General features: G+C 41.4%; 1 protein-coding gene across 1 annotated transcript in view; it reads left to right on the top strand.

Moving 5' to 3' along the window:
• The first annotated feature begins 2896 nt into the window (after positions 1-2896).
• LOC121612009 overlaps positions 2897-19879 on the top strand; it is a 36517-nt gene continuing 19534 nt past the window's right edge. Inside the window, exons 1-2 of the mRNA XM_041944751.1 lie at positions 2897-3032; positions 3707-3816. Coding sequence (XP_041800685.1) covers positions 2897-3032; positions 3707-3816 — 246 coding nt within the window. The remainder of the gene's footprint in view (positions 3033-3706; positions 3817-19879) is intronic.

The raw sequence follows: 19879 nt of genomic DNA, 5'->3' as shown, positions 1-19879 counted from the left end.
TCCCCATCATTGTTAAACTATTGTCAATTGAACTCAGCAATTACTGCAGATCATTCACAGTCAAAGCACACCACGAAAAGGAAGAATTATGCCCAGTGAGCTGCTGGGTGATTTTTAATATGAAATATCTGCAAAAGAAAGTTGCAAGAATTTCATGGATGGCAAGTTAACAATAATAATTTTGGTATAGTTTTCAGACTTTGGAGACTTGAAACACTTGCTGAATGATGCTGGCAAAAGATCGTGCTTGTGGTGTAATAGTAAGTATGCCGATTAATGTGAAAATTAATGAGAGTTTAATTTGGTGCATGATGACCAACAGATAAATTAAGAATCAGATGTGCTCAACACATGTATAAACACACACACACACCCTGGTGGCTGGCATGTGTAAGCGACCTGTATCAAGAGGAGCAGATTAGATGTAATAGAGTCCTATGGGCCGCACAGCTTCCTAGTGATATAGTGGATGGGCCTGTCAATTTGACGGACAGCTTATGATACTGTGGTTGGATGGGTGCAGAGAGGAAAGGTGGGGAGGGGAGGAGGTACAGGAAGAGAGTGATGGATGCTACCCCTCTCTGGGCCATAAGGAATGAGTGATCTCCACATATCTATCACCTGACGAGAGGAAAGGAGGGATGAGAGAGAAAACAGTGCACATCCAGTCCTGCCTGGTCTTTTCCAACCCGTCCAGTGGGGAGTTGAGGGGTAAATCTTGTGTGCCTTATTTTGCTGATTGCCCTTCTGACAAGATAAAGAGCTTTGAATCCCCCAGGGATGTCCTGGGATGTCCCTAGGCCAATCACAGAGCAGACAGCAGGCGTAAATCTGGTGGAACACACATATATACACACATGATAGCTGGCAGTGCTGTTTTTGATGGATTTATGTCAACACTATCTCTGTCTGTTGCTCTCTCTCTCTCTCTCTCTCTCTCTCTCTCTCACACACACACACACACACACACACAGAATTACACTACAAAAGAATGTAAAACTTCCACTTTAAATGCTCATGTAAAGATAACTAGGATGTTTGGAAAACCATGGTTCTTTGAAGTCTGTCAACTGTCAAACAGAGAAAACGGAAAGCAAAATCACTTAACTACAAACACCCTTTATTGTTCAACTGAGTTAAAAGATTTCCTGCCCAGCCTCTTGAGCGCAACACACTCCCTAAATAAATACACAATCTGTAAGAACTTTATTTGCCCTAAAAAGATAACTCTAAAAAATGCAACTCTGAAAATACATCAGTCGTCAAGTGGCACTTGACAAATTCCTCTTTACTTTGGCATGTTGAATCTTCAGTGTGACGCACATCAGTGCAACAGTGACCATCTCATCTCACTCTCAGAGAGAAGCAAATAAGTGGAATTCCAAAAGTGATGACTGAAAAGTCCATTTTTAGGTAGCTACTACATGGCAAAATAGGAGTAATTATTATTTTGATTACTTGATTTATTGTCTGACAGGGGGGCTGTTTTGAAGCACTCCATTCCTTTATTGAAGTTTAAGTACTAATACCAAACTGTAAAAATACTCCATTATAAAATGTAAAATGTTACTTAAGGGAAGTGTATTAAAAAGTATTTAAAAGTAGAAGTACCTAATGCAGAAAAAGGTACGACTTTTATACTATATTATATTTACTTATGCAGCAATATAAAAACAGAATGTTACTGTTGTAGTTGGTTGAGGTGGAATATTTTTTGAATTAATTTAATTGTATAGGACTGCAACAAATGTATGCACTATGGTAACTATTTTCTCCATGAATTGATTGTTTAATTTTTTAAAAAACGCCAATTACCCAGAACTCAAGTGGCTCTTAGTTCAAGATGACACTGGATGACCAGCAGCTGGTCACAGTTGCTCTGACCCCTTTTTTCTTAATTTTCCTTTTTTCTATTCTATATAGGCATTTTTATTTAGCTTGTGAAGCATTGCGCAATCGTGCATGTGGGAAACCCACTTTTATTACACTTTTATTTGGTTTGTCACTGTTTTTTGCATTTTTTGGATCCATGTTGGGGATCCCTTTTAGATTCAGCCATAGCTCCGAGCGTCCCACATACACACGAAGAACTCCTTAATCTGTGCGGCCCTTCTTTGCTGTACGCGGACAAGCCCGTTGTCCCTGCGGAGATACACAGAAAAAGGAGAGGCTGTAGAGGTGGACGAAGTGTGTGCAGCCTCATGTGTTTCATGTGTTTGTGACTCTGTGGTTTCCCTGGATGGATTTACACTCACGTGCGTGGACCGGAGTGGTCTGTGAGGTCCTCTGCCACCTCTCCAACCTTAACCTCAGCCTGGAGAAGATCCCTGTCCTGTGGAAGACCTCCTGTGTGGTCCCGGTTTCTAAAATAACTCACGCCAAGGACAGACCTGTTGCCCCGACCTCCCACCTCGTGAAGGCCATGGAGAGGCTCCTCCTCAGCCACCTCCGCTCCGTGGTGAGCTCCACCCTGGACCCACTGCAGTTTGCCGAAAGGCCCAACATCGGGGTAGAGGACGCCGTCATCTACCTGCTGCAACGGGCGCTCACCCATCTGGAGACTGTTGGCTGCGCTGTGAGGGTCATGTTCTTCGACTTCTCCAGCACTTTCAACACTACAGTGCTGGGGCGGAAGCTTGAGGATGCGGGAGTCCCTCAGTGCCATACCGGACTCATGCATGACATGCATGTCACTTTGGACAATTTTCAAGTTCTGAGAGTGGATAGGCAAGCAATGGAGAGTGGTAAGAGGAAGGGTGGGGGCATTGCGATGTCTGCAAACAACAGATGGTATAACCTAGGACACATCAGTGTTAATGAGCAGCGCTGCACGAGAGATATAGAACTGCTAGCTGTTAGCATTTGGCCATTACCTCACTCGCACGACATTGCGATAATGGTGTACACCCCTCCAGGCGATGCTGCAGCGCTGTGGCCTCACAGCTGCAGACATCGCAACCCCAGGCCCTCCACCTCATCTCTGGAGATTTCAACCACGCCTCTCTGTCTTCAACTCTCCCCACCTTCACCCAGTGTGTCAGTTACCACACCAGAGACAATAAAACACTGGATTTACTGTATGCAAACACCAAGGATGTTTACAGCTCTTCACCCCTCCCCCCACTGGGCTGATCTGACCACAACCTGATTCATCTGTTTTATACCTTTGGTGATTAAACAACAGCCAACCATCAGGCATGTGAAGACATGGTCAGAGGAGTCCAGTATGGCACTGAGGGACTGTTTTGACACCACGGACTTGCAGTCCTCATGGGGAGGACATTAACAGTTTGACAACATGCATCACAGACTATATTAATTTCTGTGTGGCCAACACTGTGCCTGCCAGGAAGGTGCGGTGCTTCTCAAACAACAAACCCTGGGTGTCCCTTGAACTGAAAGTCCCATTGAATGAGAAGAAGAGGGTTTTTAGATCTGGGGACAGAACTGAGATAAAAGGGGTTCCAGAGGGAGATGAAAGGGGCGATAAGGAGAGGCAAGGAGAGCGACAGGAGGAAGCTGACCAGACGGCGTTACTTCTAAAGTCCCCCCATCAACAGCAGATCAAATGAGGAAGGAGCACAGGAGGATGAAGGCAAAGAAGGCGACTGTCCCTGATGGCATCAGCTCCAGACTGCTCAGGGACTGTGCAGATCAGCTCTGCAGGGTTGTTCTACATATATCCCAACTTCCTGTGTGGTTTCAGTGCCAAAGACTGTACATCCCAGGGAGATCAACCACTTCAGGCCGGTAGGCATAGCTTCCCACCTGTTGAAGACCCTGGAGAGGATTGTACTCAACTACTTCCGTCACCTGGTGAGCAACGAGCTGAACCCCCTACAGTTTGCATTGTTGTGGAAGACACAGTCATCTACCTGCTGCAAAGATTTCTTTCCCACCTGGAGAACTGTTTTTTTGACATCTCCTGTGCTTTCAACACAATCCTACCATCACTGCTGAGGGGGAAGCTGGAAGAAGCCAGAGTAGACTGTCACCTGGCTGCATGGACCATCAACTACCTCACCAACAGACCACAGTGTATAGATATATATATATATATATAGTCATTTCTTATTTTGTATTTTTTATTTTCCATTGCCTTGCTATTGCTATTTCCATTGATAATGCCTGTAACAACGAATTTCCCTAACTGGGGATTAATAAAGTTTATCTTATCTTATTTTAAAAAAAGACTCAACAGAGAAGGAGGTCCACCACTTTCCCCTCACCTACAATGCTGTCCTTTCATTCCTTCCAAGGAGATTTCCAACAACTCACATTCACAGTTGCCCTCATGTGACAACTCCAACGTCTGCCATTCACACCTTGCCCCAGGTGACTTCAATAACCACACAGGTTAAATGCCTAGTACCCCCCACCAGTCAGTCAGGTTCAAGGTTCTACAACCAAGGACTGTTTTTTTTTTTTTTTTTTTTTTTTTACTTTGTCAAATAAGGGGGATATCAGACTGTTCCTATCACACAGTGCTGCTGGCTTCTGTTCTACTGATTCTCCCCACAGCTCCTCCTCTTCCATTCACCGTGGATTAGGAGAGAGAAAGCTCCGTGACATAAGCTGGGAAGAATATAATGCACAAAACAGTCAGCTAGGCACAGTCTGTATGTGTGTGTGTATTTCATAGGGATATTGTGTGTGAGATCGTCTGCACTGTACAATGTAGGGTTTGCACTGAGCCCTTTCAGTGTGATGGATAAAGAGAGAGATGGGAAAAGAGAGAAAACAATGAAGGAAGAGAAAGATGGAGAGAAATATGGTGGGAGAATATGAGATAATAACTGAAAGAAGAGTGAATTTAACAGAGAGCACAGAAAATGGCAAAGAGTTCTGTTCTTGAGACCTTGCCTTGGTCTTTGGTTGTCTCACTGTAAAAATTTCACGTAGAGCTTTCTTGTTTCTTGTTCTTAGCTAGTCCATAAAAAATGTTGTTCCTGTTGGCTGAAAACATTTCCACGTAAACCTTGGAACAACTTAAAATATAGTATTGCTCAAAGTTAAAACTGCTTAAATTTGTTTGTGCCAGGTTGTAAACACGTTTATTCCTGCTGTAAAGTTGAAGATCGAACTATGGAGATTGACTTGCTTTTGGAGCCAGCCTCAAGTGGCCATTCACAGAACTTTATTTTTTTCTTTTCATCAGTTTAGTAATAAATGCAGCACTACTAAGCAACTACTACTACTACTTTCTACACTTAATTTACTGTCTGATGTTGCTTTTTTATTCCGACACAAATGTTTCTGGGATTGTCCTCACTAATTTCTCCATAAAGGGCACCACTGACTGACAGAAGAATGATGCTGAAGGAGTCCTTGTACACCCTATTTGGTACCAATCATCTCTGGTTCAAGGTCCAAATCTGTATCCAATCTGCCCCCATGCAGCCTTCAGTACAAAATACAAACAAATAAAAGTGCACAACAACTTTTATTTACTAACGCCTTTTTTCCAACGATTATGTCATACCAGCTTCCAGAGTGTGAAGATTCCCCCACTTTTTTCACACTTCATGACACTTTAAATTGAGTACCTTTGACTTTTTTAAATTTTGGTTTGATTAAATATGCAATCTGAAAATCTCATGATGGACATTAGGCACACAGAACCCTATAACTTGCCTGGTGTTATCATGTTGACTGTATCTGGATAAGAAAAAAAAAAAAAAAAAAACATGATAAAGCAGATGTAAATGCATGCAGAGGTCATTGCAACCAGACCACACCTTATGAGGTGGTGTGGCTCACTTTGTTCTTGAATCTCACCTAGGTGAAAATGGGGCATTTCATGGTTCTATGACGGAGTTGATAGAGGGGAACAGACTGTGAATTGGGGTGGGAGAGAATGGAGGTTTCAAGCAACCAAGGTCCCTGGATCGAAGCCCTTCATTAAGTAAAAGTAAGCCTCCTCCCATTTGGAGAGATGTTGGCTTTTGGCAGGTACTCTATCCCTCTCACATTCATCTATCCTTTTCTTCTTCTCTTTATTGGTAGGTGCTATTTGAGTGAATGACTTCTCGTCGGTGTGAATCACAGCTAATGTTTTACATACTGCTACCTGCTGTACTGGAGGGGCATGCAGTAAACACATCAAAAACTCCTGTCAATGTTGCAGCTGCTAATGTCAAAAGGTTAAAAATATGGGAGATTTACAAGAAACTATTTAAACAGGAGGAGAGCAGGGGAGAAGGGTTGAATAAAGGAGAATCCCAGGAAAAATTGGGGTGCTGACAGTCCTGCATTGAAGCATCATGCGACAATAGAAGTCTTCAGTGAAGCCCAGAGTAAAATTGACAAATATTTCTGTTAGTTACTAAAAGTGAGATACATTTTAAGAAGATATCTTCACATAATTGTCAAGACATTTTTTAACAGAAAGAAAAAGAGCCGGAGGCTAAATATTAATTACGGCTGCAGAACAAAAGAAAGAAAGAGAGAAAGAAAGAGACAGAGGATGCAAATAGAAAGGTAGAGGAGCTGGGGAATGAGTGCAGAACAGATCAGGGAACCCCAGCAGTGAATAAGCGCCTATCACTTTGATTTCTGCCCTCCTTTTCTTTCTCAATAATGAGCACTTTTAATGGTTTCGCAGAATGTCAACTCCCAGTTTGCAACCAGCAGAGCTTGGCTATGTGTGGGTGGCAGACCGGCGGGATAGAGGGAGGGAGAGGGGCTGGTAGAGCAGAGATGGGCAGATAAAAAGCAAAGGAGGAGAGGAGGCTATGCATTGGCCCAGCACAGTTTTTTAATGGAAGTAATTATGTTTAATGCTGCTTTGCACTAACTAATCATCTTTAGCCAGACTGAGCCAAGGGGATCAGTGGCAAGCACAGGTGTGTGTATGTGTGTGTGTGTGTGTATGTCTAAAATGTCTTAACATATACCTGTTTGACAGGTATATGTTAAAATTTTATGCTTGTAAACAGCTTTTGAAAGGAAAAAAGTAACACCAGAAGATGGCAAAAACAAGCAAGAGCAAAAGCATCAGAAGCTTGTTTACCTGTGGGCAAATCGCTGGAGGCGCACGAGATGTAGTGATGTGCTTCTGCATGGTTCAACCAACGAAAATACCTGTGTCTGCATCTGTATTCAGATAGAAGAAGTGGGCATGGTTTGTATTGGAGGTCACCTTAAGTTAGACAAATGTTGTATTTCCTAACATAATGTTCATTAGAAATGCAATTGTTGCGCCTTGAAGGCATCGACTTGATTTAGTTCTAAGGACGTAAAGACTGAGTTGCCCTGTAATTTTCCAATAACTAAACTCGAACAAAACTGAAATTACACTACTTAAACCAAAACACCACAGAAGCTCATTATTTAATGATATGGCTAGTCTGGATGGCATGGCAGTGGCCTCCAGCACCACCATGAGGAATCTGGCCGTTATCTTTGATCCGGATATGCCCTTAAACTCACACATTTCACAAAATTTACCTTATTTTACATACCTAACTGCAAAAATCAGACACATGCTGTCTTAAAACAATGCAGAAAAACTGTCCCACGTATTTGGTACTTCAAGGCTGGATTATTGCAATTCCTCATTATCTGGTTGCCCCAATAAGTCACTGAAGAGTGCACAGATCAAGAGTGCTGAGGTACACTTTCTGAAAAAAAAAAAAACTCGAAAAACAGATCACATTTCTCTCGAATCCGCCGCTCTGCACTTGCTCCTCATAAAATCCAGAAAACCTCCCCCTACCTCCAAAGGGATTTAACTCATGGGCAGAATCGCGACCTGCAGCTTCAAGTAAAATTTTTGGACAACACGTACATAAATGCAAAGTTAATGTCCAATAAAAAGGCACTCAATATATTTTTCTACATTTTGCAACCTAGGTGGACCAGCCACACACACACACACACACACAAACACACACCTTTTTTACCTGAAGTTATCTGAAAGCTGGAGCAGTGGCCCACATTTCCCATCATGCCATGATGCACTGAGTAGTCTACATTTGCTCTTTTACATTCCCATATGTAAATGTTACTTTGTAACACTCGTGTTTGTACAATAGTGTTTGAAATGTGTCTGTTCATGTTGGTAATTTTTGTGCTGGTTTATAGATTTAACTTTTAGCGAGGTGGGGATACGTTTCCACAACACAGCTGTATTTAATGACAGTGTTCTAATCCTCTGTGTTGGATGTTTGGCTTTGATAGCTGCTGAATGCTTCATAGGTGACAGTGTATGCCATTATGACATGTAAACTTGAGTTAATACAGTCTCTTACTCATATGTTTTCTTCAGGATGATCTTTTGTTATTCATTAAAGTGTTTTGGTATTCTTCAGCAAATGAAAAGGCTACACTTTTAAGTATGAAATTATTACTGTTGTAATAAACTTAATCAATCCTTTAGAAAAGTATTAGAACAGGATAGATCTAAAGGGGGGAGTGGTGAAGTTTTGACGGACATTGCCCCCCTCACCACTGAAGACTATTACAAGAAGAAGCAAACATGATCTTCAGTTCGTGCCTTGTCTGCTCTTTAGTTAAGTCTATTGACTTGGAAGCTCTTCAGCCTGGCAGGGGTCAGCTGAATCCCGAGCTGCAAGACATCCAACTAGCTTGAAATGAAAAAACTATCTTCCAGGACTCTGCTCCAGTCAGCTCAATGCCTTCATTTCTACCTTGATCAAAGTTAGAGAAGCCTGAACTGTGACGAAGACCGTCACAGCTACCACTGCATCTCCTGCACAATGTTATCAGCCTGCCGCCCACTGAGAGAAAGCCGCCTCAAGCTGAAGTCGCCAAGCGGGATCTAAGATTCCCAAAAATACCAGAGGGCTCCAGGAAGTTCCAGAAAACAGAGAGAAACACATCAGCTGGCCAAGCTGCTACATGCGACCGAAAACACCTGAGAATGCCTGAGAGTGGTCCACATGAGAGGAAACGCTGCTTCCCCCCCTTCCTCTGCCCATCAAGCATTAAGGTAGCCATGTCCAAACTATTCCATAAAGGGCCGTGTGGCTGCAGGTTTTCGTTCCAACCAAGGAGGAGCACACCAGGCTGGATTCATTTAATCAGCTGATCTCCCTTTTCAGCTGATAACTAAGGGATCCCTTGATGTTGATTGGTTGGAACGAAAACCTGCAACCACACAGTCCTTTATGGAATAGTTTGGACATGCCTGCATTAAGGAATACTTAAGAAGCATCAGAACAAACATTATGATTTTCTACCCATCAATATATCTATGATGTCTGCTTCTTTTGGCTTCTTATCCCCCGCAGCAGCTGAATGCTGCCTTACCCCTAATTTCCACTGGGTGAGTAACGTCTGCATTCCGTCCGTGACTCGTATGACAGGGCTGATTGCTGCCGTTTTACTCAATGAGAGCATTTCCACAGCGCACAGTGCGTAGTGCCTCTGTTTCAGAGGCGTCCCTCAATCTGCACAGAGCAGATCGAGCCAGACAGGAAGTCAGACACAGGAAGAGAGAATCTGGTATATTTTCAAAATAAAGCCCTCTGTGCAGAATCGTACACCAACAATAAAAATAAATGAAACAGACAACAAAAACATTTAACCTCGAAGCCTAGTTACCCATGGTAGAAGCACAAAATATCAAGGGCAAATGACCGAATAAACATGATCTGAGCATGTCAACAAAGCTCAGCAGGCAAAACGCTCTGCTTCTGAAACACAACCAGTGGGATTGGAGACGGATGGAGGATGGAGCAAATCTGTCACACCCAGTGGAAATCGCGGGTAAGGCTTCATTTTAACATTAAGATTTAATCCACTTGTTCTTTTGTGTTCCCACTAATTTAAGCATCTGATTACGATAACATGCATGATCTGGTCTGAAAGTCCTCATTCACAAATTTGGTATGTTGTTGCATTCACGACTTCAGTTCATTATAGTGTTTTTTGTATATATTCATTGTAGCGTTTAGCCTATTAATGGTCACATCCATTTGTTCATTTAGCTGTACGTGAAGTAGCTATTAGTTGTCTGAATGTATTAGTAGTTGTTTTATGTGGGCAGTGGTTATTGTGTGTGCTAGTAGCTTTAATTTATACAGATCTTGATTATGTGAGTTGGTGAGTATGAACCACTACGGCCTTTGCTATAATAAGTCAATATCCCTGAAGGTAAAATATGCTACACACAGTCTGCCATCTGCCTGGTTCAGTGAAAACTGGGATTCATCCTTGAAGAGAACACTGCAAAATGCCAGGCACCATCGAAGGTCAGCTTTTGCCCATTCAAGTCAAGTTATGACGACAACCTGTGGTAACATCAAGACCCTGGTGAGGGCAGCAGCACCCAGATGAGCTTCCCTGAGATGTTTTCCAGCAGTTTGTGCAGTAATGCTTTGATTTTGCAAACCAGTTGAGTACGTGTATTAACTGAAATGTCTTTGCAAGCATATTTCCCTTTACTATTCACAGCAACAACTCCATTATGTAGTAAAACCGCTTTAACGGTCTGTCTTTCTGTAACACCTTTGCCATGCAGTGTACTAAATTCCAAACCAAACTAACCTTTGTGTCTGACCCTAATTTGCTGCAAGTCTTGCCAGCTGCTGTATTTCTCTTCACTCATTTTATGACTCTTCTTGCTTTGTATTCAACAGTATATGTCTGAAGAGGAAGCTCTTAATTTTCTTTTGACCTTATTCCCAGCATGGGTAGCTAGAGTTTTAGGAGCCCCATGAGTGATAATTCATACTTGCTCTCACATCATATTCTCACATGTACATCACAATACTCTTCCACACACACACACTACTATAAAGTATATTTACTATCATAGTCTTGTGTACAGATTGCTATTCCCTCAAAGGCACAAGGCCCAGCCCATTATACTCTTGAATAGAGGATAACAGTGTGTGATGTGAGTGGGGGTGGAGGGTGGAGGGTGTTAAGATGTTGAGACTACGCCGCGTAGAGGAATTTCACCCCCGGCAATTATACCACAGAACTAATAAGCTAGTAAGGCTGCACAGGTTCAAACATCACCAGGGCAAGAGATGTTCCAGACAAAAAGAAGTTTAACAAAATTAATTTTCAAACAATGTTGTGTCACCAGGACTGTGGTAGCACTAGTCAGGCAAGGAAATTAAAGAAAAAAGGGGGACAGGGCTGGGGCTTACCGCTGTGGCAAGGAGCAAACCAAAAGAGGGGAGGGTCCTTGAAACTAACCAACCGTGACTCTGCACACCAACCAAAAAGGAGATGGTTAAGAAACCACCACCACCAGGGAATTGGACTGGCAGCGAGTGCCCTAAAAAGGACACAGAAGAGCCACAATATATAAAAGCCAGAACCAGAAGAGCCAAAAACTGGAAGATGAGCGAGAAAGCCAAAACAGCAGGATGAATCCAGGGAGTGGTAGCCACACACTCAATTTGGTGCCTCTGAAAAAGGCACAAAACCAATAGATTACCAAAGGCAATTAATTACCACTTCTTAGCTAAGTTAACACTAAGAAGCACTGTTAGCAGTCGGGCAATGACAATGAGACATGGCAGTGGACTTGATTTAGTTCTGATGTATGCCCTCATTGTTGTTGGTAACATTAGACAACTTAACTGATGTAATAGCTAGCTAATAAATCACATTGCTAACAAATAAGCCACTAGCCGCAAATAAAATACCCCTATTATCTGTGTTATCATTAGCAAATTGCTTAAACATTAATGTTAGGGTGCTAATGAATCTGGTGGAGTCTGGTCACATTAGTATTATTTGTGTCACAGGCTGTGTAGGTAATGTGTGGCATGTTGATCTATGCTCTTTGGACTCATTGTGACATTTACGCCACACTTATCAGGGGTTAACTAAAATACAAAACAACATATAATCTGCTATGCTATTTATATTTAAATTGGTATTATTTCTCTGGTAAGGATTGTACAGGATTGTATCTCCTGCTGTGTGGCACTCCTGTGCTCACTTCTCTTGTGTTTGGAAGAAGGAGAAGGGCTGGATGTGGTCTGCGGGGCTATGTCGGTATTCTGGGGCTAATGAGTAGATCAAGCCTCTTACTTTCAAAGAAACAAGTCTAGCTTCATAATAAAGAGTTATTCTTTGGAAGTCCAGTTTCATTGGCTTTCATTGGTTTAGCTTAGATAGAGACTTAGATCATTTTTAGTGTTTTAAAGATTGACTTCAGAGGAAGATGACTTCAGATTCTGTCTGAATATATGACCCTAAATGAATTGCAGCTGTATGAATGAGTATGTCTGTGGTTGATCTTATTTTGTCACTTGAGCAGCAAACCTTGGTACTCGAGTCAGACACTGTCTGGCTTGGGTGAGCAGGCCTGTCTGTCACGGTTGTAATGTATTATGTTTCAAGATTTTGTCTATTTATTCATTTATTCTTGTTTTACTTTTTTCCTGGACTTTTGATGCCATGTGGAAACAAACTGGTTTTGCCAAAGTTGCGTGATGGCCAAGAAATGAATGGCTTTATGATTCACAAAGAATTCAGATCAAAGGTAGCGCACATCAAGCATTCTTCCAGTTCCAGAAAGCTTTTTAAAAATAATGTGAAGCAGTACTTTCTACTTGGTTTGGAGCATACAGCGTTCATGGTTTGGCAGTAAAACCATCAATGAAACCCCATTTTCTGAGATTGTGTTTTGTTTTTATTGAATTATTCCCCTTTGTTGTAGTCAGAGGACAGTTGTGTAGAGCTTGACACTACAACAACATCCACACAGAACTACCTGTGCCAAACAGACCAGTGACTATGAAGTCCTAGTGGAAACCAACTTGCATCAACACAGCAGGTTTCTAGTTTCACAAGAGGGGCCTGAGCGAACGAGCCCGCTGCACCATAGCAAGCATCCATTGACACCATTACCAGAGCTGCCCAGCTTACTGCATCACAATCAGCACTGACAGTCGTTTACTTGGATAGTGTTACCACAGTTGACCAGACTCCAACTGCCATTCCATCCCAGTCCTTTCTTCTGCTGACACAATGCAGTCATTTGCATCAAACTGTGTTTCCTGGTTTTATTTTACCGGTTTTACGAAGTTGTAGCAGATCCTGTGCCCATATAGTAATAACATCTGTGAGGGACTGAGCCTTTGGGTGCGTGCACCTTTCATACCCATCATGATACTATGACCTGTTGACCCAATGAACCAATTTACTTGTGGAATGTTCAGTCGTTTTTTTTCCCACAACTATCCCAGTCTTCTGTTGCTCCTGTCCCAACTTGTTTGAAACATGTTGCCGGGATCAAATTATGAATAAGAAAATATTTACAAAAATCAATGCCAATCAATTTTTGTATGTTGAGGCTGTAACAGAAGCTGCATATACTGAATAAGATAAGAGATGCAGCAACCGCCTGTAACCCATGTCAAATAAATCTGCCTTAATATTATTATTGCACTCCGAACACCTCGATGTCACTACCTCCCGTCACCCGGTCATGTGACTGCACCCAACCAATCATGTCACGCAGAGTGAAATTTGTAGCAGCTGCGGCGGATCTCCTACTTAGAGTTGTGGGGAGAGCCGGTCAGCAGCTGTGTGCAGGTTCGTAGCCACCTCTTCTTTTACAAACATTCGCTATTTCGGTTGTTTTCTACTCAACATGCTAAGTATGTCATAAACTTTTAGATCCGACTCGTGGGCCACTTGGAGTTTGTGCCGCCGCTGTCGTGCATGAGTTATCAAAAGGAACTGGTGAGTGTTGCATGGTTGGGATGTTATACTAGCTCCGCTAGCATTAGCGTTAGCATCGGCCATTCGTAATTCATGTGTCTGGGCTATGTTGTGCTCAATAAGGTAAGCATTACCTTGTGGGTTGGTGGCTACGTCTGCTGCATGTATTTCGGCTGTAGCACAAGCTAAATTGCTACATGCCCACAGTGAATTCATCGTTGCGATTTGTTATTGTGTTAGCGTGTGTAAGCTATATGCTAACCTGTAGTACTTAGGATGTAGCTAAAACATAGAAACTTTGATAGCACTTGGGATGTTTATATGAATTGTATTTTCTATGTTTAGTTTATGATTTTTATTTTTGTGTACACATAAATAGATAAATGAGGTAAGCTAAAAGTTAACACAACTATTTGCCGCGACACCTTGGTTTGACTGGGCCTGTTATTTTGATGCAGGCCAGGTGTCTCCTTTTGGAGCCGAAGATGGTGAGCTAATGAACATACGGCTGGGAGCCAACAGCCTCTGTAGCACTACAGCATCACAGCCCTGCTGGTCTGGTAGGATGCTGTCACAACCCCGCAATTCTCATTCAACAGCCACAACTCCACTTACATCCCTTTTCCCCTAATGGACAATATTAATGGACAATTCTCATGAACGCTCACTCTCACCCTCGTGGATTGTTGTGACGGTATGTAGATTGTGTGCAAGCAACTTTGAGAATATATTTATTTTCTCATTGTGAATTTTTGTATGCTGTTGTGTTAAATCCTTAATCAAACTGAGCCATATCTAAAGTGCACTTAAGTAACATTCTAACTGGTTGCCATAACTGCAGTTTGTATATATTTTGGGGTTTTGTATTTTTTTTTCCTTACCATTTGTTGTTGTAAATATTTTGGGTTGTCATATTCACTTTACAATACAAGACACCTGCACTAACTAACCGCCTCTGGTGTCCTTATTAGTTGCTGACCATCAGCTCCCGCAGCCGCATCTAGACTTCTGAGCTGATTTTAGCCCATAGCCACAGTATATTGGTTAGCCCAACTGGCTAATATTATTGATAATTGGCTAACGAGTGCAACTACCCGTTACACACCCCTTACATGCTGTGTCTCAGAATTAATGCAGTGGGCTGTTGGGTTATTGTTGCATCATTTTTACTTGTGTCAGAGACTGCACTGAAACCGCTCAAAACACTGCAATGAAAATCTGACTTACATCTACAAACCTATGGTATGCTTTAGAAAGCACAGGGCAGTGATGGTGAAATGAGGTGTTTTTTCCACTAGTACAATCCTTTTGTCCGCTGCTGTTGGTCTCATTGTCTGAAAGGTACAGTACACTCTTTTTTATTTAATTTTTTCTTACAACGGGACATCTGAATCCCTAACCCTAAATCACCACAGGAGGTACTTCTACACCTTGCATCCCAACTTGACAGTAACCAAAGATGCAAGTTCAACATTAACAGGTCTAACACAGTTGAATGTTGCTGTCAACAGCAACAACAATCCCATGTACCAGATGTGCACCAACTTTTGGACCTTGGAGAGAATTTTTATGATTGCTTATGGAAGCCCTGATACTGTTGCCACTGCTTAAAGGGATGGTAAATGGCTCTTGACAGTTGTAAATGCAATTTTTGGTTACAATGTATTGATTTGATTGATACCGCATAATTCCAGCCCTCGTTTTATCTCAGATTTTGTCCCATCCATTTTATCCTGTGTTATGTCTTCAATGTTTTTCTCTAGCTTTGGGATAAGATTGATATTTCATCACTTGCCAGGCCATTGCTGTAAGCCTTGCTCATGGTGGTCCTCTGCCAGGATTCTTGGCACCAACACTGTATTCTTGTTTAGTTGTTGGCAAATCCTTGATAAAGCCTGTCTTGAAAGACATTGGTGATGCTGACCTATACAACACGGTTGAAAAGTCAAATGTTGTGTAAGTATAGATTGGCAAGTAATATGCAAATCTTGAGCGCATTCTACATTGCATGTGATGGCAACAGCTCGATGGTTACAGCAAGTTATCAATGATAAGCCCTATTAAAAAAGGTTTATTAAAAACATTGGACAGTGTTTTTAATAATAAACCTTTTTAACAGTTTACAACCTTAATGTCTTAAAAAATAATTGTACACAGATGCATGAGCCCTAGTTTAATAACACAGCCGGTCACATCACTGGTCTCACAGAACTAAATTAGCTGAGCCAATCACACCGAAACAAGAAAAACAATAGCCGCCCTACAATTGGAGACACAGTTCTTTAGGGAATCCTATTGTTGTCTGGACAAAGCAGACAGGCATGATGTAAACAGGCGGAAGAACCTCTAATCTGTAATCAATGCCAGTGCAGTTTTTCTTTTCTTTTAACATAAGAAAAAAACTTTATTTATCCCACACTGGGGAAATTTTGATTTTGTGGACAGCAAGAAGAAAATGGATGAAGAAGAAAATTAAGTGTGTGTATATATATATATATATATATATATATTACATTCAAAAGGAGGATAACAATAATGCTGGCGTGAGAAGGATGGATCACTTTCACAATGGAAGATTTTGAATTGCTGATGGTAAGATATGGATATGGTGCTTTTGCACTATTGCATGGTACAAAATATATAAAACAGTAAAAAATATGTCAGCATTGTGAAAAATATGTATTATTGCACAAGATGGTAGCACATATGTAATGGATTAGCAAATGTTGACATAAATAATGGAGTAAATAACCACAATTAAAATTAATAATAGAAACAGTATTTGTTAGCTAAAGCAATTTATATGAATTGAATGATTTTAGTCATCATTCCACTGCATATTATAATTGATGTGATACTGCAGCATTTGCATCATAGTGTAATAGTGTCAAAGATTAAATGCCACTATTGGTAACAAGTTGGAAAGGATACCATTACGCAGAGAATAATGAGCCTCAGTAATATGGGGTGTCCCACATAAACATGCAGAATACTGAGTTCTAACCAACCAGTCTGACATATGCAGAGATGTGTGGCATTATTTTGTAGGAGCATAAAAGAGAGAGACGTCCTGGGACAAGACATACACATGTTTCAGGTCGTCCACAGAGTTCACAGGTGTGACACTATTGTTTTAGTTTAATTAGTGAGATTATTTCTGATATGAATGAGGACAAAGCCAGTGCTGGGGAGTATTTTCTACTGTTTTTCTCTTCACAAGTACAAGAACAAAAGTGTATTTTGAAGATACTTTATCTTTGAGTTAGTCTTATACAGCACTTGTAGGCCTAGTTGACAGAGAACACAAACAGGCTTGGATCTGTTAATACAGTCACATTTAGTGTTTGTTGATAGAAACACATCACCCTTTTCAGCAATACATTTTTGGTATTTTACAGAGAGACTGTATAAAATGTACTTTTCTGTCAGGTTCATTATTGATCAGCTAACTTGTTGCACGACAAGTTTCCACTAGAGCTGATTGAATTTCAGTGGGTTGTGTTTAAACTGTTACTGGGTTATAAAACAACCCAAAGAATCCCGATGAGCCACACAATGACTGGAGACGTTACCATGTAGATGAGCTGATGATTCATCTAATACTGGGTGGAAAGACTGGTGCTTATATACTGGCTAGAGGAGACAAGTTTGAGCTGGGAAACATGGAACACTAGGTGGACTGCATTGGATTTGGGATGGAAACCAGAGGAAAGACTAACCAATGTCCCCGGTGTCTGGCAAAACCTCCAGACTTGGGAAATGAACTGGGGACGTCTGTTGGAAAACAATGTTTTAAATACCATGCAGACAGAAATCATGTTGCACTAATTCAACTGCTCTCCTTAGCAGAGGGAAGTTTAGGCAGGGCAACAAATGAGCAGCTTTAAAGAACTGGTCTGCAATTGTTACCATAACTGTTACACCTTGGGATGGTGGTAGACCAGTGATGAAATCCAGGGCAATGTGTGACCAGGAACTGGTCTAAGGAGACCGCCTTTATTTTCTCTGGACCTGCCTTTACCTGTCCACTAGCAATTACAAAGCCCAAAAAATTGACTGAGGAGGAGTCCAGCAACCTCTGTAAAACCTGCCAGACATCAGTAGTGTGCTCCTACTGAAAAAAATCTAAATATCATCCAGGTAGACAGTTCAGAAAGTCACTGGACACCATTGAAAGTTCTGGAAAACTGCTGGAGCATTGGTGACACCATCTTCCACTCATCATTTGGTAAGAATAAGAGGGAGATAAGCATTCCACAGGCCTACTTTGGTGAAGACGGTGGCTCCCTGAAGTGTCTCAAGAGCAGAGAGGACTTGTTAACAGTGATAGCCACGGTAGTCAATGCATGGATGGAGTGATTTGTTGGATGGTAAATTAATTGTGGCTTGTTCATCTTTCAGTTGTTCATTCAAACCTCTGACGAACATGAGAGTGCCGCTTTGTTCCATGGAGATTCCATTGTCAGGGTCCAGAACTCTACCAAGTAGCCTGCCACACTTCTGACTCCGTTCCAAATTTAACAATCTTTCAGAAACATTCCCCGAATGGTCTCGGTGGTCAAACACATTAAAGTAAAGTAAAGAAAAATCTGTCAAAAGACATGTCCTTTAACTGTCCCTTGGCATAATGTGCATCTGCACACACCAGAGGTTGCCCTCTTAACAACTCCAGAACAAAATTAATCTTTAACATTTCAGAAGGGAAAGTGGTCTCTGACAGAACATCATAGTGCATTGAAAGAGAAAACCACAACATTTACCAAACTCCCCTGAAAATGGCTCCATGTCAGTACCGTGGGACTCTGACTGAACGTAGGGCCTTAAGGCTAAAAAGGCTAAAAAGGCAAGCACAGGAGACAAGAGTTACAAGGAAGTTTATCTGGTTTACTGAAGCTAGCAAGGTCTGTTGCTGCTTGTGACGCATATCCAAGAGTGGTCCATGCTGTCCAAGCAGTCTTCCGTTGTGGAACAAGGCTTGATGTGAACCCTTCAATCTTAGACAGAAAAAAATCCAAAAATCCCTTTTATTGTGAAGATGCAAAAATGAAAAGGACAAAAAGAAGACAGACACACATACATAATTGTAGAAAAAAGTTTAAACAAAGGTTGCACAATTCTATTACCATGACATTATTATATCCAACAACAGCTTGAGAAGACTTGTTTTGTCTAACTCTAAATATATTAAAATAAAGGAACAATTTGAATGAAATCTGCTGTGGTTAATAAAGGTCTCCCAGAGGATGAATCATAATAATTTGAATCATACTTATAATATAATAACAGTAATAATAATTTTAGTAACTTCCTGATTTGTCCGTTAGCACCACCCTCAGCCTACAATATGTTTTTATCTCTGCTGTCGCTCTGATGATATCAAAGTCATGAGTCTGTTTTGTTCAGTCGCTGCTTACATTTACTGGATTTGCTTTATCTGTCATGATTTGGTGTGTAAAACACAGTGTTAACTGTGCAGTCACAATGCATTGTTTTCCCCAAACTAAAAAAGAAACAGAGCCACTGAAATATGGAAACAGTAGTTCCAACATTTCAAAGTCATAAATGTTAATATAAACTTCTGATTTATAGGCTTCTATACCCCACTGCTCCTGTAGTCTACTGTTAAAAGCTGCAAGAGTGAGACATGTAAAACTGGACATAACTATATTACCAGTGTGTGTAGTCAAAGAACCAAACTATTACAGAACAGTAACATGAAGAAATACTCACCAAAGTCAACTTGGAGTTTGAACATTAGAAATTCTACATCGAATTGCGTGGTCGCCCGTCAAACTAGGTCAAGATGTTGTCAGCAGCATCTCACTCACCAACGCTGTATTCTGATGTTGCGTGATTGAAGGTCTCCTAACACATACCTTTTACCTGCATTTGGGTGGTTTGAAGGATGTTCAAATCAAAATGAGTCAAGACCTCATTCGATATTCCTCTATAGGTCAGTGGTCGAATGTCAAGCAGCTGTGCCGATACAATGTGCTCCAGCTGATTCCAAAGCATACAGCTGTTATGTGTCAATTTCAGTCCAAGGGATGAACAATGGGTAACTCGCATGTAGTATGTTGTAGTGAGGGCAACCGGGTGACCAGGTCTAGCTGTTGGAGGTACTGTAAATTAAACATAGCCCCTTGTCTCACTTCCAATGATTTTGATATTTCATATGAATTGTTCATAGAACAAACATGCATACCTCCAGTGCACTGGAACT

Source organism: Chelmon rostratus, chromosome 9, assembly GCF_017976325.1.
Source record: "Chelmon rostratus isolate fCheRos1 chromosome 9, fCheRos1.pri, whole genome shotgun sequence".
Taxonomy (NCBI): domain Eukaryota; kingdom Metazoa; phylum Chordata; class Actinopteri; order Chaetodontiformes; family Chaetodontidae; genus Chelmon; species Chelmon rostratus.
This window is presented reverse-complemented; position numbering and strand designations above follow the sequence as displayed.